This window comes from Trichosurus vulpecula, chromosome 3 (genome assembly GCF_011100635.1).
Source record: "Trichosurus vulpecula isolate mTriVul1 chromosome 3, mTriVul1.pri, whole genome shotgun sequence".
Taxonomy (NCBI): domain Eukaryota; kingdom Metazoa; phylum Chordata; class Mammalia; order Diprotodontia; family Phalangeridae; genus Trichosurus; species Trichosurus vulpecula.
Window position 1 is genome coordinate 285,181,673 of NC_050575.1, and position 23,864 is coordinate 285,205,536.

The 23,864-nt window shown below is 37.8% G+C and overlaps 1 protein-coding gene across 2 annotated transcripts in view; it reads right to left on the minus strand.

Annotated features, from left to right (window-relative positions):
* Positions 1-8,446: 8,446 nt before the first annotated feature.
* Positions 8,447-23,864, minus strand: part of ACSS1 (acyl-CoA synthetase short chain family member 1) — a 79,157-nt gene continuing 63,739 nt past the window's right edge. For both annotated transcript variants that reach the window (XM_036752184.1, XM_036752185.1), the window contains 7 exons: positions 22,974-23,066; positions 21,757-21,869; positions 20,496-20,622; positions 17,833-17,960; positions 17,561-17,624; positions 12,164-12,282; positions 8,447-10,116 (listed from right to left, as the gene is read on the minus strand). In XM_036752184.1, the coding sequence (XP_036608079.1) occupies positions 9,940-10,116; positions 12,164-12,282; positions 17,561-17,624; positions 17,833-17,960; positions 20,496-20,622; positions 21,757-21,869; positions 22,974-23,066 (821 nt within the window). In that variant the 3' untranslated portion in view covers positions 8,447-9,939. The remainder of the gene's footprint in view (positions 10,117-12,163; positions 12,283-17,560; positions 17,625-17,832; positions 17,961-20,495; positions 20,623-21,756; positions 21,870-22,973; positions 23,067-23,864) is intronic.

Sequence of the window (23,864 nt, forward strand, 5' to 3'; positions counted from 1 at the left end):
CAGAAAGCCTTAAAAATAGCAACTCCACAAATACTAGAGGTCTGATTTATTTGTAATACACAAAGTGAAACAGCCTTCTAGCCCCCTTTTTTTGGAGAGCTTTAGTTTCATTCCACTCTTAAACACATGAAAACCAATCCAGGCCACCATTTAGGCAAGAGAATCACTTCATTTATTTTTGTCTTCTTTTCTCCCCAGCTCCCTACCCCCATCTCTAAGCTCTCTAGCAGGCAGTTCTAGGAAATCAGTCACACCAAAGAGAACATAACAGCCTAACTTACCCAGGAGGACTCTTGCCATTCACAAATGGCCCAGTAGAACCACAATTCATACCTAACTATTGACCTTGTGTTTAAAAAATTAGTTTGAAGAGAGCAGCAAGCTTAAAAATCCCTTTTAACATTTTATATTCAAATAAGAAATCAATGTCAAAATATTCAAATAATTTCTGGTCAGAGTTCCCTAGAGTAAATAGAATTTACTCCTAAGGGTAGTTGCTATAAGGGCCAAATACTTTTTATGCTGAGTACTTAAGCTACCTGTGCAAATAGGAAATAGAAAAGGGCAATCTTCAAATAAGTTTCAAATTGAAGTGGTAAAGAGAAAGTTTGAAATAGCCAGGAAAGCTGTACAGAAAATAAGATCCCAATAAATCATGAGTCAATGGAATGAAATTCTGTGCAATATGAGTATCAAGGTCACATATCAGAATCCTGCTTTTATTGCTGTGAATCTGAAATTTTAAAACCTTCTGACTACCTTGCTACTACTTACTACTAGTATTTTTAAATACTTTATTTCTTAAATGCAAATACACCATGCTATTGAATCTCCAGGGTTGCATTAAGCAGCAATCATAATTCTCCAAGGAAGGGGAGGTGGTAACTATTAAAGACGTCACATGTCAGAAATAATTGGATTAAATTTAGTGAAATCGAGGGTACTTGCACCCACAATTAATGACTACTTTTCTAATCTGAGTGTTTTGTATATAATTACAGGCTTATATTTAAAATTCTTGATTAAGAAGTAATCATATGTTCCTTACGTTGTTCATATCTTAAGGAAGCCCCCTATGTATCCATGGTATACCTCTCACTCATAGTAAACAAAGACCTCCTTAAGTAAAATCAATGGATTTTTGGACTCAATACGTGGAATATTGCAGGTATTAGCCCACTGGGTTTATACTAAGGAATGTGATGAAGGCTTAATCAGAGAGACATTATTTTAGACATCTCTGAAACAAAGGAGGAATTATTCAGGTATCCAAATAGAATTAGTGTCCTTTGAAATCACTAACTAAACAAGGATATGTTCTAAGTGAACCATCTAAGATAAACATGAACTCCTGAGCACTTGATTCTTTCCTAGCTGTGTCATCCTGTTACATAATACAGTAGTGTGCTGTTTTAGAAACATTGTGCCGCCTAGTGAACAAATGTATAATTGAGATGAGACTAAATCTGATAAAGCTGATTACTTCAACTTCTTGTTTCTGATACCACATCCTCAGTTCCCTTGGAAATTATAAAGGAATTTTTGCCATGTATTGTAAAAAAAAAAATTTCAGGCCCACCCAATCACGTACTATATATTTGTTGTCCAAGGACCAGCCTTACTAACTTTAGAGATTTATCACCAGGTTGAGTAGAAGAGGTTTTTGGTCACAGAAGCTTTTACAGACCACCTGCTAAGCTGTAGAGGAGTTGCACTCTGTTGGTGGAGGAGTACTCACATTAATAAAATTACAAGTTCTTGAAGTATTTTAACTTCCTTGAAGTATTAAAATAAGGTAAAAAAGATGCATTGCCAAATATACAAAAGGAGTATTTGAATCTTGGGATTCTTTGTGTTCAACACACTCAGTTGAAAATGCTAAGAAGCTCTCAGGCCAACCTTTTTTGCTAAGTATTTCCATAGTAACCAGCAGAACATTAGATAGTAGCCAGCTAGAATGATTTACAAGTAAATACAAAATCATAGGCAAATAAATCTTAGAATTGGAAGGAAGGCTGAGGTCACCTACTCTAACCTTTCCCATTCAAAAATTCCCTTTACAATGTATGAGCTATAACATCCTACACTTGAATACTTCTAGAGCCATAGAGCTCACTACCAAATGAAGTGACCCATTCCATTTTTTGTATAGTTACTGTACCTTCTTACAATGAAACAAATACTTTCCCCCTGTAAGTTCCACATATTGGTTCTAGTTCAACTCTGGAGCCATACAGATAAACCTTTTTAGATATGAAAGTTTCGTGTTCCCCTAGTTTCACCCATTTCTCATATGGCATGGTTTGTAGCCCTCCCAGCTTCATGACTTCATGTTTTGTCATTATCTCTTTTAAAGTATGGAGCCTAGCATGGAACACAGTGTCCAAGATGTGTTCTGACCAACCTAGAATACAGTAGTAGACATTAAACAGGTATATAATGTCGGGGATGAGTGAAAGAGTATGTCTTAGTGATGAAGTGTTGTGTTGTTTTGGGTTTTTTTAACTTCCATGATACAGTATTAATCCATATTGTTTGAATTCAACAAGAACTCCCAGGTCTTTTTCATATGAGCTGCTGTTAAATCAGACTTGTCTCCATTCTATACTGCATTCCATACACAGTTGAATTTTTTAACCAAAGGGAATCTTTATGCTTATTATCTTTCATCTTATTAGATTTAGTCCATGGTTCTAGTAAGTAAGTATCTTTCTGGATATTGATTCAAAAATTCCAAATCAACAAATACTCAACTTTGGGATGGTTTTTGTAGGGAATTATCTGTTGTCAAAATAAAATTGTGTCTAAAAATTTTTTTTAAAATGAATACTTAAGCCCCTACTAATAATACATACTTAAATATACTGTACTGGATACTGGGGATGCAAAGACAAAAAAAATAGTCCTTTCCCTAAAAAAGTTTACTTTCTACTGGGGAAATACAACATATGCATGTCATAAATACAGAGTACATACAGAGGTAATTTCAAGAGGGAGGAAGAATTGAGGGGAATCAGGAAAGGCCTTGTATAAGAGAAGGCACCTAAGCTGTGCTTTGGAGGAAATTTAGGGATTCTATAAAGTAAGGTGAGAAGATATCAGAGAACAACATCTGTACTAAGGAAGATAGGAGACGGAGTATCATTTACAAGAATCAGCTAGCAGGCAAATTTGACTGAAATGGAGATTGCATGAAAGGGGATTATCTGAAATAAATCCAGAAAGGTAGATGTGGAGCACTTTAAATGCCGGGTTGAGAGATCTATATTTAATCCTAGAAGCAACAGGGAGTCACTGAATGTTTTTGAATGGGGAGGGGTGAAGTAGTTGATGAGCTGTTTTTTGGAATATTAATTTTACAGCTGTCGAAAGTCATTGAGCTTTTATTAAGTGTTGCTTAACATTACCTGTATCAGGTAGTATGTGGAAGACAAATTGGAGAGGAGAGAATAGAAGAAGCAGGGAACCAATTAGAAGACTAATAGTTCAGGGGAAGGCAATGAGGGCCTGAACTAGAATAGAGGATGTTGAAGGGAGATAAGCAACAGATGTGAGAGATGTTGTGGGGGCAGAACAGACGTCAGCTGACAACTGATACATGGGATGAGGAAATAGCCAAGGGTGATACCAGGTTTGTGAACACGGGTGAATGGAGGCATGGCGGTGCCCTCAGTGGAAATAGGGGCATTCTGGGGGAAGAGGAAATATTAATTCTGTTCTGGACATGTTGAATTTGAGACAACAATACTGTGTGACATTTATATAGCACTTTAATGTTTACAAAGCAACTTATATACGTATTCATTTGGTCTTCCCAACAACTATGAGAAGTAGGCCATACAAGTAAGATTATACCCATCTTATGGGCAAGAAAAGGGATCAGGGAAGATAAGTGACTTGCCTTTGGTTATACAGCTAATACACGTCTGAGAAGAGATTTGAACCCCTATCTTCCTGAATCTAAGTGCCACAAACTAACCAGTAGACCATGCTACTTGTCAAAGATGCTACAAGTCATAAAGATAAGATGTCAAGTAGCTAGTAAGGTAGAATTAGAGTTCAGGAAAGAGATTAAAGCTAGATATAGAGAAATGGAGTTATCTTCATAGAAATAATTATTGAACCCATAGTAAAATCCCTAAGGAAGAAAGACTGTAAAAGAGGACATGTTAAATATCCTTTCCAGCACTGTAAATTTGATAAGCATGCCACTGCGCTTTCATCCAAAATAAAAATATTTAAATAGTAAACCAAGCTTTTTATCTTGAATTTCAAGGCTTTGCCTCTCAGAATTCCGCTTAATGATATAGGCTATTGCTAACACTCAAACACTTTTTACTACATTTTCTGTACAGTGAAAAATGAGAAATCTGTGCATGCGCCTACAACATTTTCTGGCAATAATTTCAAGTACAACTGGTACTCTTAGAATAGGAAATTATAGGATCAGTTACTTGGTTTATTTCTAGTGCCTCTACAGGCCTATGATGCAGGAAGATTTCCCTCTGCCAATCAAGGTTTAACTGCTGCTTGGGACAAGAAAATCTCCACTTATGAAGAATTATGCCCTTTCCACAAAGCAGAGAGCCAAACTCCCTTATCTTCTATCAAAAGTACTCCTTTACTTGAAAGGTCCTAAGCCTCCTCTCCCCAGGACTGAAGAATCACTGACACAGATGCTGCCCCAACTTCTCCTTGAGTTCTCCAGTGCCCAGGAGAAATGCCACCCCCCTCTCTTTCTATTTCAGATTGATACTTTGAGGTCAAAAAAATTTTATATGAAAATAAGCAAAATCAACAGGACAAAACTAAAATGTATAATGTTATCATCCTATAATATTTCACTTTCTAGAAGATTTGCTAAAACTAATGCATATATTTCTCCCTTTTGTTTCTATTTCCCACTATTTTTTTAACTCACCAGCTTTCGTTTTCCTGTCCATTCTGTATTACCTTATTCTGTCCTGTCCTTTTTTCTTTCCTGGGAAATTACAGTTGAGATTCTTTTACTGGCTCAAATTTGGAGGCACAAGTAAGCAAACATTTATTAAGCATGTGCCAGGCTTTGTGCCCTAAAATACAGAGATTTTAAAAAAATCATCCCTGCTAAACACTTATATGATCTAATAAACAAGCTACACATAAATAAATGTGATGCAAAATTTAATGTAATAGGGCAAAGAAAAGTTCTCTTTGAAAATATGAGGGATTGCTAACTTTCAGCTGGAGCAATCATAGGAAAATAAGACGCTACTGTAGAGTTAAAGGTTATCTGGCCCAACCTCCTTATTTTGCAAATGAGGAAACTGAAGCCCAGAGAAGTTAGATGACTTGCCAAATATCACACAGGTAGTTAGCATTTGAGTTGGAAGGTAAACCACTGGTGAAAGCTTCATGGAAATGACATATGAGCTGGGTCATGAAGGCAACAAGCAAGAAATTCACAGAGGTAGGGGATCACAGAAAGAGAAGAACACAGCTAGTGGTCTGGTTTGTCTGGAACATAGAATGTAAGAAACAGAACAGTACAGTTGTACTGTTTTGTAGGTTGAAAGCAGGTTGTGCATAGCTATAGACAACTTAAGGAGGGAAGGGACTATTGCTTGCCAAGACATGAGATTTCAGAAGATTTGCTTCAGCCTTCCTAGTCCACTAAGAAACCAAATCAGAGCAGCACCAAGTTTAACTAATATTCTTTGAAAGTATTCCCTAACATTTTATCAGTCTTCAGGGACTCGAAGTGTCCAACACTGTGCTTATGGTTGTTGACCTTCGTGCCCAAATAGAACCAAAATGGCATCACTATGTTGGGGTCTGACTGTGGCTGCTCAGACCGGTACAAGCTCAGAAGGCTCTACCAGGGGTCCACCTGAACATTTGGAATGGAGATGTCTCTAAATTCACACATCTCACATTTCTTTTGAGCTACTACAGTTCGCTTTGCTGGTAGAGCACAGCAGCCTGTTTAATGCTGAGCTGGGCTGTGGCAGTGTCTTCCATGTCTCACAATCAATTAGAGTTCTTCAGAGAGACCTTCAGAGTGTCCTTGTACCACTTCTTCTGGTACTGCTTACTAGTCTGGGACTGTTGTACTTTTTAAATTCTTTTCTCTGCTTTTTATAGTTTCTCTCTTATTGACAGCTATTGCTTTTCTCTATTGTCAGTGTACCTGTAACAGTCTCCTCAGACCTTCTACTTTGTTGTTTTTTTCTCCATCAGTTTGGAAAATAGATCATAGGATCAAAAATTTAGAGCTAGAGATGACCTTGAAGGTTATCTAATCCAACTACTTTTTTTTTAACAGATGAGAAGGCTGAGGCCTAAAGAGTTTAAATGACTTGCCCAAATTCATAGACACAAGAAGTGGTAGGATTTGAACCCAGAATCTAACTCCAAATGCAGTACGCTTTCCACTATGCCATGCAAGTCATTTAAAATTGTGAACAAAAGGAGGGTGGAGCCAAGATGGCAGCTCCCCCATATACCTCCAAACACCTGTAAAAATGGCTCTGAACAAATTCTAGAGCTGTGGAACCCATGAAATAGCAGAGGGAAGCAGGTCTCCAGCTGAGGACTGCCTGGATGGTTGCTGGAAAGGGTCTATCCCACCATGCTGGGAGCTGAGTGCAGCCCAGCATGGGCCATTCCAAGACAGACCAGATCAGGAGTCAGGTGGAGCAGGCCTTAGGACCATGAATCACTGAGCTGTAGCAGTAACCAGACTTCTCAACCACAAATGCCAAAAACCACAGAGCAGGTTAGTGGGAAAACTGCTGGATCAAGGTGAGAGTGGTCCAGCCCCAGCCCTGGGGGTGGCAGAGGTGGCTTGGCAGTGGTGGCAGCAGCAGCAGGAAGCTGATAAATGCTGGAAAGGATGTGGGAAAATTGTAAGATTGTTACATTGCTGGTGGAGTTGTGAGCTGATCCAGCCATTTTGGAGAGCAATTTGGAACTATGCCCAAAGGGCTATAAAAATGTTCATACCCTTTGACCCAGTAATACCACTTCTAGGGTTGTATCCTAAAGAAATCACACAAGAGGGAAAGGGACCCATATGTACAAGGATATTTATAGCGGCTCTCTTTGTGGTAGCCAAGAATTGGAAATCAAAGGGATGCCCATCAATTAGGGAATGGCTGAACAAGCTGTGGTATATGAAGGTAATGGAATACTATTGTGCCATAAGAAATGGGGATGATACAGACTTCGTAACAACCTGGAAAACCCTACACAACATAATGCTGAGTGAGCGGAGCAGAGCCAGGAGAACATTGTACACAACCACAGATACATGGATTCCGTGAGGACCAACCCTGACAGACTTCGCTCTTCTCAGCAACACAAGGTGCAAGGACAACTCCAGGGGACTCACGATGGAGAACGCTATCTACATCCAGAGAAAGAACTGTGAAGTTTGAATGCAGATTGAGGTACACTACATGCTCGCCTTTTTTCTTCCCTTTTGTTTTTGTTCTTGGGTTTTTTTTTTGGTTCTGTCTCTTCTTTCTCATAATTCTTTCCATTGGTCATAATTCTTCTCCACAGCTTGACTAGTGTATAAATTAATTCAATGCAAAGTTATACATGGTAGTTATATGAGCTTCCATGCCATCTTGGGGAGGAAGGGGGGAGGGAGGGGAGAAAATCTGGAACTCAAAATTATGTAGAACCGTGTGTGGTAAACTAAAAATAAAAAAAATATTTAAAAAGTCTTTCATAACACGATTATTGTGAAAGTGTTTTGCATATTGATACATGTGTAGCCTATGTTGAACTGCTATGTTGAATTATGGGTGGAGAGGGAAGAGGAGAGAGAATTTGGAACTCAAAGTTCTAAAAGCCAATGCTCAAAAAAAAAGTTGATTTTGCATGCAACTGGGAAATAAGATATACAGGCAATGGGGTATAGAAATCTATCTTGCCCTGCAAGAAAGTAAGGGGAAAGGGGATGGAGGTGGTACAGGGAGTGGGGTGACAGAAGGGAGGGCTGACTGGGGAACGGGGCAATCAGAATATATGCATCTTGGAGTGGAGGAGGGTAGAAATGGGGAGAAAATTTGTAACTCATCTTGTGGAAATCAATGTTGACAACTAAAAATATTAAATAAATTATTGTCAATTAAAAAAATTGTGAACAAAAGAAGAGTAAAAAGGCTCTGAGGGCTTCTGGCATGAGTAAAGTAAATGAAATTTTGTGAGATTCATTTTGTTCACTCAAGCCATTTTTTTGACTTCACTTTAATGACCATTTATTACTTCTTGGTTCTCAGTTGTGTTCCAGATAGATGAAGCTTCCAGAATAACTGTGTGCTGCCTGTCCCTCTCTCCCCTGTATGAAACAACTTTGAAAAAGTTTTGTTTTATTCTTAGTGATTTATGCCTATACTTTGATTTGTCCTTCATTGAGCAAAACAGAATGTTTTATCAGTGTCATTATCACAGAAGACTGGGAACAAAATACTGTTTTATTTCAATTCATCTGCAGGTAAATTCTTCTAAGTCCATAGACCCTCATATCTCATTTTGAAGTCTTTCATAGATGTCAGTTCTTTACAGGAAGCATGGGAAACCAAGCAAGATAATAAATACAGCCTTGACTAATATATAAAAGAATTTAAAATACTAAGCATATTGCTCTCTAAGTGATTGTGGTTTAATTGCCATAATAATGTGATATAGCTGATGTTTAATGTCTATATCAGCTGACTAATGTCAGCCACATTTATTAATAACATTCCAAATGTTCACCATTAAGTCAACAGTTGTTTAGTCCACTAATGTCAATACCAGCTATTTGGTTAACGTTAAGGCACTTTTATAAAACAGGCTTCTGTTGGGTTTTTTTGTTTGTTTTGTTTTTAATTTCTGATCAGAGCTTTGAACTGCCCCTATTTTCCATACCCCTCCCCAAACAATGATGTATAACCAAAAACATTTTTCAAAAATACAACACGTTCTTCCATGAACTTTAGTGCTTATTGTAATAGGTCACTTGAATTTTCATTGGTTACTTTTGGCAGTGCCACAGTTTGAAGCATTAATGACCTGTAGTCAAGAAGCTTCTGGAGGAAAGAAAAATCCATCCAGAACAATGTTCAAAAAAATAAAAGGACTGAGTAGAACTTAAGGGTGAACAAATTTATGTCCAAACTTTTAGGAAATCAATTTTGTTCTGTGTGTGTGTAATGAGATGTAGTCCTGATAGGCAAAATGAAATCATTCTATATGTTTGAAAGGCATCAATATATAATTAATATGATTATACTGATTAATGAATCTATTTTCAACACCTCTTTTGAAAATTCTTTAAACATTATGACTAAAAGTGTGCTCATGCCATTCACATTCTGCAAGAGTTGAAATGAATTTTTATAACTGCAGCTATCTACTCTATGGTGATGTTACAAAGAATATATACAAATAAATTCATACATTAAACATCTCTGTGTACTGTTCTCAAATAAGAAAGTATAAAAATAAAGACTCTACAGCTATTATACCTAGGACCACACAGGAAAAAATATTATTGCTTCTAATTTTAAATCTTATGAGAAGGCACATTTTAACATTTCCCCTTTTGTATCTCAAGGGTCCACTAATATTTGAGGATGATAAATAAGTTCCTTTCACCATCAACCCACTCCCCAAAACTCAAGTTGGGTTCCATTTTCATGAAGATGAGTATATCAAAACTTTGGTTTTGCCTCATTAATAAGATTTCTAGTTCCTCTTCCAGGGGAACAAAAGGGGGAAAAACACTGCAAAAGGCCTTATGTATGATCACTAGATTCTGTGGTGATTGTAGAGAACGCTTTCCTGATTTGGAAATAAACCAATTCCAGGAATATGTCCTGAGAAAAGACAATAAGGAACAGTTGTATTTGGTTTTGGCCAAACACATTTTTGTGAACTTCCAAGCTGATGCATATCTCTTCTCCATTATGAGGCAGATAGCTTGGTTTTGTGTTTCTGATAGGCATTCAGAATTTCAGAAATCACTGAAGGGTCCTCTAGAGTGGTAATATCTCCCAGATCCTGAGTATCTTCAGTGACTATTTTCCTTAAGAGCCGCCTCATGACTTTTCCAGATCGAGTTTTTGGAAGACGTTTTACCACCTAATAAGAAAAAAAGGGGGGGGGAATCATTATTAGAATTTGGAAATGATGCCCTGACCATCAGGAGGTGAGGATGGCTATATACTAGGGTCTAATTGAGTGATAAAATGAAAAAATGTTTGCCCTGGACCACCCTGCCACCTCAGATAGAAAAGCAATTTTTACAGTAGGTTGATTTTTGTAATTCATCCTATAGAGAGATTCCTGAGGTAGTAGTTCTCTATGATATGCCCTATATATACCTTATAGGATGATACGTTTCTGTGTCAGCCTGCAATCTAAAACTAATCTTGGAAAGTAGAAAGTGAGCCCAGTATTGAAAACAACTCAGATTAAGATTACCAAATCTTTGGAGGCAACTTAAGGACAAAGTACTTCCATGAAGCACTTTCTTAGCTGGGCAGCACAAATTTCATTCAGATGATTTTTCCCCACACTCAAATTCACAGTTGACTATCATTTATAAATATTTCTTTTTTCTTTAATTTCCCTTACTTATATGGAAATAGTTATCTGTACCATACAAGCTCCATTCATGGTAAATAAAAACATCATGTTTAAATACACTTCTCTTGGGCTCCTACCTTCCTTCCCTAGCATTTACTTTATTTTATATATAAAGAGGTCACTTGGGATAATGGATATAGCTAGACACCAATGCTTCCACTTAAAATTTTTATACAACAATGTGGTGTTAACAGGGTAAGGGTGATACCCAAGGCCAACAGATATATAACCTAAGGGGGTCTTAACAGGGCTCTCCTGGGCATACCTTCCCCATTCTTCCCTAATTAAAATTTTTCAACCCCTGCAAATTAAATCAGAGTGCCTTGAGGCACACTAGTCTGTATTCCCCAAATCTATATCTCAAAAGATTTAGGAAGGCTTCATGGTTCCAGGCAGTTCACTCAATATAGCAGCAGAGTTCTCTTTATAGAGTGCCTTACCCAGAATCTCTGATCTCATTGTGATAGGAAGCTCCCAATGGGAATCTGTGAGTCTTCTAAAACTTATGTTCTTAGAAAGTTGCCTTGGGCACTGAGAAGTTAAATGACTTGCCAGTTAAATGATCTGACAGTATAAGTCAGAAATGAGATGCATACCCAGTACCTTACACCTGTCCCTCCACCTTCCCAAAGTCTTGGCTGATGTGTTAAGTATTTTCAATGCTGCCTTCATCGCATTCCCTAGAGATTCCCCAAATCAACATGCCTTTGTGTGGACCTAAACCTTACATAAATGAATGTCCTTGGTGGTCCAACAACATGACAGTTATAATGTTCCTCAAATTTTATGTCTGCTTTAATACTTAGAAATATCTACATAGCCACTGTTCTGAACACCTAATGAAAATATAAAGAAGCTCCCATCCCCCAAAAGTAAGCCATCCTGTATAGAACAGCTGCTGACCTATATATTAGTAAAGGGGAATTTCCTCACCAGGACTTCCTATACCAATAAAGTCAGAACCAAGCCAGATTAAAATGCAACCTTGTAACTATGAGAACCCAGATAATGAATACTCTGATGAGGACCTCTTGTATTAACGTTTTCTCCATGATATTGTCCCTATGATTCCCCACGAATCATTAACTGCCACAATTTCTGAAGAATCAAAGTTGCTTATAATCCAAAGTTCAATGGAGATCCACGGTGATCCTAAATTGGCTACAGTATATTACCAGCGAAAACTTACAAGTGGCATAAAACATCAATCAGGAGATCTAAGATTGAAAAAGGGAGGTGAACCTGTCACTTGGTAAGAGCAAGGGATAACAGGTGGGCACACCAAGTATTGTTCTGGTACCCACAGAATGTTTAAAGGCCTAGGAGGAGAGCCTCTGGAGGGTTTATAGGAACATGGATAAGAGAAGCACAGAAGGAGAAGATAAATATGGGTTGCAGCCTGTACCACTGGAGGAAGTGCCCATATCTTTGACGTCATGAAGCCACTGGAATATAATAAAAAGCAGTGACTCTCCTGAGCTGGAACAAAAAAATTAAATTGTACAGTTAATAAACATTTATAACTCTGGGCGCCACTCACCAGAATTTGATCAGGTACTGCATATTTGGCTATCTTGGTGGCAACAATTGACTTGAGCTCATTCACTATGATGTCTGGATTATCTGTATCGTCTTTCAGTACTACGAAAGCACACGCAGCTAAAATAAAAGGAAAGAAAAGGAATGTTAGAATACAAATCATCTTCTAAAAACCATTTCTTTTGCTGTATATAAGTTACTATTTAACCAATAATTTTCACCAAATTCATTGACAACATAATTGAGTATTAAATAGTAGTTTAATAGTCTCAGCAAAAACACCACCACCACCACCACCATAGTGCAAAGGTACCTACACTGCTGCTTTTTTCCCCAAATTCAAAGATGTGCCCTGAAAACCTTTTATTACCTTAGAATACCAAGTAATCAATTTGTCATCTAGAATTACAGAATTTTTAAAGGTGGAGACCTCAGTGACTATCTAATACAATTCATACCCAAAAAAGGAATCCCCCCTGTAAAATGGCAGGTCATTGTCCAGCCTCTGCCTGAAGACCTCTGATGAGTAGAAACATCTCCTAAGGCAAACTATTCCACATTGGGACAGCTCCAATTTTTAGGGAGCTTTTCCTGAAGTCAAGCCTAAATTTTACTTCTAGTTTTTCCCTCTGGGCCAAAGAGAACAAATCCAATCTTCCTTCCATATGACAACCCTTCACATACTTGGAGACAGGTATCATGTCCTTTGAAGTCTTCTCCACACTACTTATCCTCAGTTCTTTCAACCACTTCTTGTACTACATGAACTCTATACCCTTCACCACCTTTGGACACTGCCAGATGAATCTTCTTAAAGCCTAACCATGACTATATTACTCTCCTGCTCTAAAATGTTCTGTCTGTCAATTGCCCCCTAATCTGTCAATTAGGACAAAAATAATCCTAATTCCTGGCCTGCCATTCAATGACTTCCATGATCTGGCTCCAACTTATCTATCTCACTACATTCCTTCATGCATCCTCTGCTCCAACCAAACTACATTCATTGCCATTTCCCCCTAAAAACTTTGTGCTTCCTTGTCTTTTTATGAATATCTGGAATTCCTTTATCTTTATCTCCATTTATGAAAATCCAATCATTCCCTCAAGGTCAAGCTCAAATGCTACATTCTCCACGAAGTTCTCTCTTCTCTATACCAAGTAGAAAGTAATCTTTCCTTTTTTTCTACTACCACAGTACTTAATTTGTTCTGCTTTTATGTTGCTTATCTCTTTCTATCATGTATATGTATTTCTATGCTTTATTTCCCATAACTTCATTAAAGTCCTACTCCTGTGCCTCACCATGGAATGAAGGTGAACCCAGCTTCTCAATGCCCTTGCCAGCAAAGCCTAACTTCTAACTGGTCTTATCAAGCTGGGGAAATCTCCAGGACAAACCTTTATTTGAGAATTAGCCTAACGAAGATTAGAGAAGCTTGCCATCAAATAGGCCACATGCTGATTAATTTTTCAGCCAAGATAATTTGCAGTGACAACCTTTGGAGTTGTAGAGACCTTGCAGCTTAGATAGGTGAAGTATTTGCATCAGTGAAATAACGGGTCCTGTTATCCTAAATTATAAGTTGAGAGCAGTCACTGTGATTGATCTTTGTAACTTCTCTTCCCTGAACATATACAATGCCTACGACAGTACTTTGCAGATAACAGGCACTCAGTAGATGCTTATTGAATCGAATGAAGTAAAAATGAAACATCACATGGAAGTTTCTTAAGATGCGTTATATAAAACAATCTCAAAGTACTATGGATTATTCTCAAATACCTTTTTGGCTTTCTGTAATATCATTGCACATTCATGTGACATTTTGATAACTATACATAAAAAGGCACCCATTTTAAAACTATCTCAAAAGCAATTTGGCTTAGCATTCACCCCCAGAGTACTTTGGAAGCTATCTGTGTTTTGAAATGAATGGTGAACAAATATTACCTGTGTAACAGTTGGAACCAATATATTAACAGGAAGGCCCTATTAGAATATTCAATTTTTATTTTTCTCAAAAGAAATATGTCCAAACTCTCTAGAATTTATTCTTCCAATCCTTCAACTCCAGTTGAATTGTAGGGGCAAGTAGAAACACAAATGCTCATTTGTTGCAGTAGGCCAGAACTGAATTTTTCTCTCTGCCTTTTAACAGCTTGGATTGATTTAAAGGGAGGGAAAGGAAAGAGTTATTCTAAGAAATATGGAGGAGGGTAGTCTAGAAGCTAGGCAAAGAGTACAGGAACCATCATAGAGGGTAACAGCCTGTGAAACTGATATTGTACTAGGTATCAGTGAACAATGATCCTGAGGGGAAAAGGATCTTTTGGGTCCTAGGTTGCAAAAACATTGATTGGAGAGAATTGAGGAAAGAGTGACAGAAATGGAGGAGGCACTATGCTCACATACCCAGGAATCCAGTAGATTCTCTGCCCTTTCTTCCCAATGACCTGTACTAAAAATCTCTCTGGTGACATGGGGCCAGAACTAAATTTTGTGGTAGATGAATCTCTCCTCAAACCCTTCTCTTTATTTCCTCCCCCTTTGGGCTTACCTACTGACAGGTTACTAAAGCAAATGTTCAAGCCCTAAAAGGGGTATCATTCATTCAACATACATTTACTCGTTCTCTTCTCTCTTTAAAGTACTATGATAGGTACTTGGGGAGATATAGCTTACTAGCTTACAGTTAATTTAATAGGGGATGAAGATTCAAATAAAATACAAAATAAGTGCTATGTGAAGTCTAAGAGAAAAGGAAGATAATTTCTTTCTGTGAGAATACAAGGGAAAGGGGAGATTTATCCCAAAATAAAGTGGAACAATCAATCACAGAGAACCATGTTTTCTTTAGCTCAAAGAACAATCATAAATAATATTGTAATATGTTCAAGATAAGTGACTTGGATCCAGACTTTAGAACCAACATAATGAAAGCCAGATAAGGAATACCTTTTATTTCCAAACTCTTGGCTATTTGGCAGTCAAAATCTGTACACTGAGAAATCATATAGACAAATGTCATACATATGTAATATTTTCTTGGCACAAGTACCACAATATTCTCACTTTAGGCTAGATGTCAGCTAGGTGCTGAGGAATCTTTCATCTTTTTAAAGCCCTTACAGGGACTATATTGCCTCACATGAATGTCAACTTCCTATATGGCTTTGGGTTTACATCATAATTGATGTAGTTATAGGGCATGTAATATCACAATTTTAATCAACTAATCAATAATTATTAAGTGCCTACTCTATACCAGACGTTGTGCTGGGTTCTAAGTGTTACAAAGACAAAAGAATGAAATGACTGCTACTGACAAGGAGCATGCATTCTTTCAAAAGAAATAACATGTACATAGATAAAAACACACAAAATAAATACAAGGTAGTGGGGGGTGGGGCACTAGCAGTTGGGATCAGGAAAGGCTTTATAGAGAGGAAAGAAATGAGGTATTCTATGAGGTGGAAATGAGGAGGGAGCATATTCTATAACTGTGGGTCATGACCCCATAGGGGTCGCAACCAGTGGAAAAAGTTTAAGAAGCCCTGCAAATCTATACACCTGTGAGGTCACCAGTGCAATGGTACACAGAAGGGGCGTGGAGGGAAGATGGAGTGCTATGTACGAGGAACAGAAGAGAATGCCTGTTTGGCCGTGCTATAGAATGTGAGAAAAGAAGTGATATACAAACAGAGGTTTTGAAATTAGGAAAATAAAAGACCATTTATAGATAATAATAGCTCACATTTACATAGTGATCTATCAGTTATTGTCCTCATAACTGGCCCGCGAGGAAAGTAGTATGCATATTGTTGTCCCATCCTTTAGATGAGGAAACTGAGATTCAGGGATTTTAAGAGGCTGAGTAGCCAAAGTCAAAGATAGCATGGAACTGGAACTAAAAATCCATATTTCCTGAAGTCCAAACTGCTTAAGCTGACCATTATTAGACCCTCTATGGCCTGCTGCCAAATTACCTTTGTGTCTTTAACCCCCTTTATTACCCTTCACAAACTCTATATAACAGCCAAACCGATCTATTCACAGACGTCTAAGAATACCTTGTATCTTCCTGGATTTGTGTCTTTGCTCATATGCCCTCAATGATTCTTCATTGTCCTTCCCACTACCTACCTATCAAAATTCTATTCATCCTTCAAAGCCCAACACAAAATCTCATCTCCCACAAAAAAAAACCAAGGCTGGCTAGTCCACAAAGAAGTGATCTCTTGAACCTACAAACTCCAACAGCATTTGTTAGCTATAGCATTCATAGATGGTACCATATACTACTTATATTTTGGTTCAGGGCCTAGTAGCCATTCAATAAAAATTTTCTGAATGAAATAAAGAAGAATTCCAGCCTCATGTTCCAATAGTTTATCCTAACACATTATAAAAGGAAACAAAGCTGGAGAGCAATAGAAATTTTCTTGGCAGCCAAACCAGGCTCAAGAATAGAAAAGAGAGAGATAAAAGATTATAAATCAACAGGCAACTACTAACTACTTCTGGTGGATTGGAAAATTTCTTCTGTAAGACTTAAGCCCAAAATAAATAAATAACCAAACATACCATTGGAAAAGATCCTTAACAGGCTTTTGCTTAAAGAAAATTCAGAGATACTATGAAATGGTAGCTATTGTGTTTAGGGAGCAGCAAGAAGGAGAAGAGAAAACCAGAGAGGAGATAGGGCAGGGGTGGGGAACCTGCAGTCTCAAGGCCACATGTGGCCTTCTAGGCCCTTAAGTGCAGCCTTTTCAATTCAGTCAAAAGGCTGCACTTAAGAACCTAGAAGGCCACATGTGGCCTGGTTCCCCACCCTTGAGATAGGGCATACTTAGCAACTTGCCACCCTTTGGTGGGCATTTTTTTTATCTTCACTATTTTAACCATGGTCAAATTAGCACAGGTCAGCAAACTCAGAGGGTTTCACAGGGATATTTTAAATTTTTGAAGGAAACAGTAATATGAACTTTTGAGTATTTGGCCTTTCTTTTGGAACCATAAACCAAGAAAAAAAACCAGGAAAGAATGGTAAATAGACTTTGGGAAGAGAAATGTCATGGACTCTTTTCATGAGCATTCAGAGAACATGAGGAGGGCATAACTTCCCCTCCAATGACCCTCAAAAGGCATTCATTTCTCTAGTAGTGCCATCCTCAATCAGTTTCAGAAATTTATGCTCAATCAGTTTCAGAAATTTCTTACTATATAGGATGCCTGCCTTTTATTTCAAATGATAATTTGCCCATATTTGGGGGGGGGAGAAAAAACTGTATTATACTCTTCTTGTGGCACCTAAGGACCTCTACTTTGAATGTTCCACCATAATTTGTATATAAAATTAGAATAATTTGTAAATTATCTCTTTTTAGCACTTACCTTCTCCTTTTATCCCATGAGGATAGCCAATCACTGCTGTTTCAGGCACAGCAGGATGGTTAGCCTGATAATACAGAGAGATAAGAAAAACAGAACAAATGAGACTAGATAAATAGCCAAACTCAGTAGATTAATTAACTCCATCCCCAAATTTGAAATATACCACTACATCTGCCTCCGACTCCCTATTACAAGGTATGAAGAAAAGAGATGCTATACAGTGTTTGCAGAAGAGGCAATTAGGGAAGTGAGAACTTTTCTTTGTGAATTACCATTGCATCTTCAATCTCTGCAGTTCCTAGCCGATGACCACTGATGTTTATAACATCATCCATCCGTCCAGTTATCTGATAATATCCATCCTCAGTCCTATGGGCACCATCTCCAGAGAAATAATAACCTGGTATGATAAAAGAGTTCAGTATCAGTAAATGCAAACTTGGTCTTGGCCCTGAGAAAAGTCCTGCTACAGTTAATATCCCTCCAGTGACCTGATCCAGCTTCTTTCTGCTTAAAAACAAAAATTTCAGTGGTCAAACTGAATTAAGGGCTAAGATCAAAACAGCCAAAAAATGAAATATATATATAAAAGTAAAGCAGAAAGGGACATGGAAACAAGAGGACATGTTTTTTTGTTTAAAGTTAATATATACATTTTTAAAACATTATAAATAACTTTGAGCTTATTATTTAATGCATGGTCATTTTTCTGATAGGAATTAAAACCGGCAGGGACATTGGAGATATATGATTTAACTTCCTCACTGCAAAGATGAAGAAGCTAAAGCTCACATGAGGGAAATAACTTGCCCTTGGTCATACATCTGGTCAGTGGCACAGCTGGAAGTTAGACCCAGGTCTCCTGACTCCCTATTTCAGTGTTTTTCCTATTGCACTTCTTTCCCATCTTCTCTCCACCCTCCCCGGGAAAATCTTGAAACTTCTGTCTAGAATGCTTTGTTCTTTCACAGCCCAGCTTATGAAGGATGGGGTTTATAAACATCATTCTTGTAGGATTTAGAGCTATAAGGAACCCAGTAGATGTAGCAGCAACTAGCACAGGTTCTTTGATCTGCTTTTCTAGGAAAGACTGCTCAAAATGGTTAACAATCCCACTTTTAATTACATTCACTAGTGTCAGAAAAAAATACAAGCAGAGAAATTAGCATAAAGACTAAAAGACAGGGCTCTTAACTGCCTGAACCAAAGCAATATTGCTATACAGGTTACATACACCACTGGATCGAGACAGCCTTTACATCTGAGCAATTGAGGAGCTCTGAACATTCGACTACTTAAGAGTCTCAACCAGAGAATCAAAAGATCCTTCTCATAAGCAAACCCCCAAAGCAAAATACCAACTCAAAATATATATACACTTCTTAGAGCCAGAAGGCACCACAATCCTAGTGACTCAGTGCCTAATCAATTTAGTACCAAGGGTGTGAAAGCCTTCCTACAAGCAAGCCTCCCCTAAGCAAGCTTCTCTTAATGGGCTCTACGGGAGGCCTGTTGATGATTGGGGGAAGATCTTCATATCCCATTAACATTACAGGAGATCAGCAAGTTTGACTCCTTTATCCCAGAGAAAACAGAAGCCCAGAAATTTTAAGTGACTTGCCCAAAGTTACACAGTTAACAAAGTAGCAGTCTGTTCCTTATTGGAAAAGAGGCCAAGAATTCCTCCAGCCCCTTGTTAGTATAAATAAGGAATTCATATGATTTCACCTTAACTCACCCATAGTAGGTGGCACAGCAGAGAGAGTGCCAGGCCTAGAGTCAGGAAAACTCATCTTCCTGAGTTCAAATCTGGCCTCAGACACTTACTATGTGACCCTGGGAAGTCACTTAACCCTGTTTGTCTCAGTTTCCTCATCTGTAAAATGAGCTGGAGAAGGAAATGGCAAATGATTCCAGTATCTTTGCCAAGAAAACCCCTAATGGGGTCACAAAGAGTCAGACAAGACTGATAAATGGCTGAACAACACCTACAATAGGCACTTGTCCTTTTGTTAATATGTAAAGTATGTTATGATAGTATTTAGGCCAGGACTCTAACCCATCTTATCTATTTGAATATTTTATTTGAATGCTTTCTATGCTAAAGATGCATTCTAATGCCTCACCATGATATGAAAAATATCTTGCTTTCTGAAGGCTATGCTAGTGGAGTATAAACTCCAGCAGGTCCTAACAAGCAAGAGATGCTTCAAGTACAGTACCAGAGATGGATCTGTTGTCTGTTGCCCAAGCACCAGCCTAAGTAAGCCTGGAGAAGTTCTATCACTAGGTTGACTTCAAGGGGAATGAATTTTTCAGCCACAAGAACTGTCTAATAAGTGATAGGAGGTTCCATTCTGCATTCCATTGTTGGAGTGCCCGCACTAATAAAATTACAGATCCTGGAAATACTGAAGTATTTCAATGTTTGTTTGTTTAAACGTGCTTAAGAAAATGAGGTTCGATTAATATTCCTGAATCATTCTAAGATCCTTGAATGAAAAACACCAAATAAACATCATTCCTTCTAACAATAGAGGGTAGTATGTATTGTCTTTACATTTTGTTTGGTTTTTGGTTTGTTTTTTTTTTTTGCCAAGGAAAAAGACAAAGTTTATTAAGAGTTTTCCATAATAATGGGTTGTCTTAAGAAATCCCACCTTTTGTGACGCCTATTTTCACAAGCAGGCCAGATTCAATCTACTGAGCTAGATTGAATCTGAGCCTATCTTTTCAGTTTTAAATGCAATAACACAAGATGAAAATTTCCTGCCTTAATTTATCTTTTCCATATTTATTTCCTGGCTCTTTCCTTTAGAAGGTTAGATTTGGCTCATCAGCACTTTCTGAGAAACAAAAAAAGCCAATATTTTGCTGAGCTGAGATTTTGTCACATCCCTAAGCTACACCAAGTTATCCATTTACACACTCTTACCTGGATAAACTTTGAAGTATGCATCAATAAATCTCTGATGATCTCCATATATTGTCCTTGCCATGCCAGGCCAAGCCTGAGTAATACACAAAGCACCAGAGACATCACCACCTTCTATGACTTTTCCCTACAAATCAAAAGATCCAAAAAGAAAAAAAACACACTCAAAAAGGCACATCAGAAAACAGATCCTGGTGGAGATTTGAAGAACTAAAGAAGTTTGCAGTTAATATTGTTTTATTGGTTGTTTGATATGAGGCAGAGAACAAAAAGCACCTGCCTCCAAAAAGAATTCCCTTTGACTCTTCATTTCTGGTAGGAACCTCTCCCCCAGACTGGAAATTATCATCAAGTGCACTGTCAAATGCATTATGCCAGGCATTATATGAAACAAGTTAAAGAAATGTGTTCTCTGCCCTTTCGAAGATTTAAATCTAAGGCAGATGACAATGTCAGTTACCTGAAAGAACATTGAGAGGAATACCATTTCTGAACACTGTTTTAATGTACATTATATATTAACAAAAGGACAAAGGCCTATTGTTGGTGTGAAATATCATGGTAAAATCACATGAATTCCATGTAAATACTAACTAGGGGCTAGAGGAATTCTCAGCCTCTTTTCTAACAAAGAAAGGATTGGACTTGGTGAGTTAGGCCAGGGTGAAATTGTAGAAGAGGATATTTCACTGAAGTACAATGTCTAATTGTTAGGTTATAGAGACACGTGCCTTGAAAGGCTATGCATGGAAGACAAAGGGGACTTGAAGCTGCCAATAATTGTCCATTACTTGTTAGGCTTTTAAAAGAGCTACAAGACATTTTCTTGGTATCAATGATCTTATATTGGGTGAGCAAGGTGGTGAGAGATCTAGCAACTCAGTGTTTGAGTTGCAATGTGTAGTTCATCTAAAAAGTCATCTGGGAGTTATAGTAGAATATAAGTTCAATATGAACCTTGGGTTATGAATTGTGGGGAGAACAGGTGCTGGGGAAGAAAAGGCTAGTGGGTCCCACCCGTTCCCAAGCCCTGAGATTGAGTACAGCTCTGGATCTGGTGCCTGCCCTTCCCCCATTCAACGTTATAAGTATTTAGGGAGCAATGATGAAAGAGACCTTACAGATGTTAGAGATCTAAATGTCAGAGTTCTAAGCCCCTATTAGTATTCCTCGATGTGCACATCTTGAGGCTTGCGCAAGATCAATATGAATATGAGGATGTCTGTAACATGAATAAGGTTTGAGTGGAACTTAAACTCACCTTTTCATCCACCAAAATTGGAGTAATTCCAAAAAAGGGTCTCATAGCCATGCCAGGGATGATCTCAGCCCCCTCCTCAGAAGGCCGAGGAGCAATACAAACACCTCCTGTTTCTATATAAAAAATATGCAAGTAAGGAAAATTGCAAGTTAGCATAGGGAGTGAGTGATAGTTTGTCCTTATCTAGAATTGATTTTAGGGGGCCCAAAAAATGTTACACAATCTCACTCATCCATTCTGCAAACTTCTGAATACATAGAGTTATCCCTGTTTTGTAAATTTGTGGTAATTACACAACTGCAAAGTCAGGTTTAGGATCTGAATTTATGTATATATATACGTATATACATACATATATATATTCTCTTTAAGAAAGGAAACTGACTAGTAAATATACTGGGAAATTAAGAGATATCAGAAAGCAAATTAAATTTTGTGGTACAATGGCACAGATGACTCCCAATTATGAGTTTTTATGAGTTTTCCTAATGACTATAGTTCCTGCATTTGTCAGAGAAAAGCTAAATTCATTAAGGGGAAAGGCAGCATTTTAATATTTGTATATGTCTTCCTATGACATAATATAGAATTAAATGATGCCTTTTATTGAATAGCAAGTGTACTACGCATAAGCATGTGACATACTTGCACACATAGGTGTGTAAGCAAGAATATAATATACAGCTTCTTGCCCTAAATCATTTTTATATTGCTTTGCAGAATCTCTGTGAAGCGATTTGAAAAACTAAATTACTCTGATTATATAGAATTAGAATGCCATTCTGAACTTGATGAGACTATTGGCCACCAGACTGCTTCTTCACCAGTCTGGCTTCATCTCCGCTCAGATGAACTTTAGAGCAGATTGGTGACTTCCACTAGCTACATTCAGCAGATTAGAATGGTCTTCTGCAATGGATGTCCTAACACTGATTCAAAAACTAAAAAAGAAAGGGGAAACTGTTTATTTAAAGGTGAAAAACTAGATAACACAGCTTTTCTTACTGGAGTTAAAGATTTAGTATCACAGACGTCTAAAAAAATAAGACCATCCTTATAAAAGTCACCTGGATACATAAAATAGCACCTTAAAAAACTTACTATTTGGAAGAACTAAAGTAAGGATGCTCGTGCTGTAAGCACTAAATTCACTGCTTCCTCTATCAAACTAATCTTAGCCATATCTTGACACACTGTTAGTCATAATGCTTTGTTACCTGTTTGCCACCAGGTGTCTACTACTGTGCACCTGCTATCTCCCACCACGTTGTAGAGCCATTCCCAAGCCTCCTGGTTAATTGGTTCTCCCACTGAAACCAAAACAGTGAAAGAAAATGATGTGAAAATTCCAAGATTTGTGTTTTAAAGAGATTAACTGGATTCTGTATCATTTTTATTGGTCCTATTTACAATTAACTGTTTTTGTCCTGTAACTGCCTAAGTTATGATTCTTTTCTCTAAACTTAGCTCAGAAATTCAGCTGGTCTGTTACAAGTTAAGTTTGGAAACTCAGTTCTGCTAATCGCTGTTCTATTCTTGACTCAGGGAAATCCATTCTGGGGAATCCATGTGGATACCAGGGAGTCTGGTCTAGTATCTTTACACCACCAAGCTATCCTTCAAGGATGTCTGGTTTACTGTCCAAAGAAGTGTCGCCCACTCACTATCTTTTAATATGGCAGGTAGATTCAAACAGTGAACATATCTTAATCACAGGAGGGAAGGAACGGGTTGTTGCTAGCTGCTCAGTTCCCAACTTCCAGCCAATCCTATTGTTCCCCTCACCTCAGACATGTAACCAGTCATATTGTCTTCAACCCCATGATGTCACCTATCCTGTTCTATTATTTGTTTGAACTTTGTAAAAATGAGTTAAGTCTTGAGTTCAGGGTCTTTGGCCTAGAAACTTAGTCAAACAGAAACCTATTCTATTGATAAGTTTGTGCCCTACTAATAAAATGTTACCTTGCTTGGAGAAAATTGCCTCAGTTCTACCTTTGTTGAATTTTACTTGCAATGGTTTTGAGTTTGGGTCACTTGCCTCTCCCACACAGGCAAGATAAAATGAAATTAATCTGCTAAGTGTCAAAAACCTAAAAATATGGTCC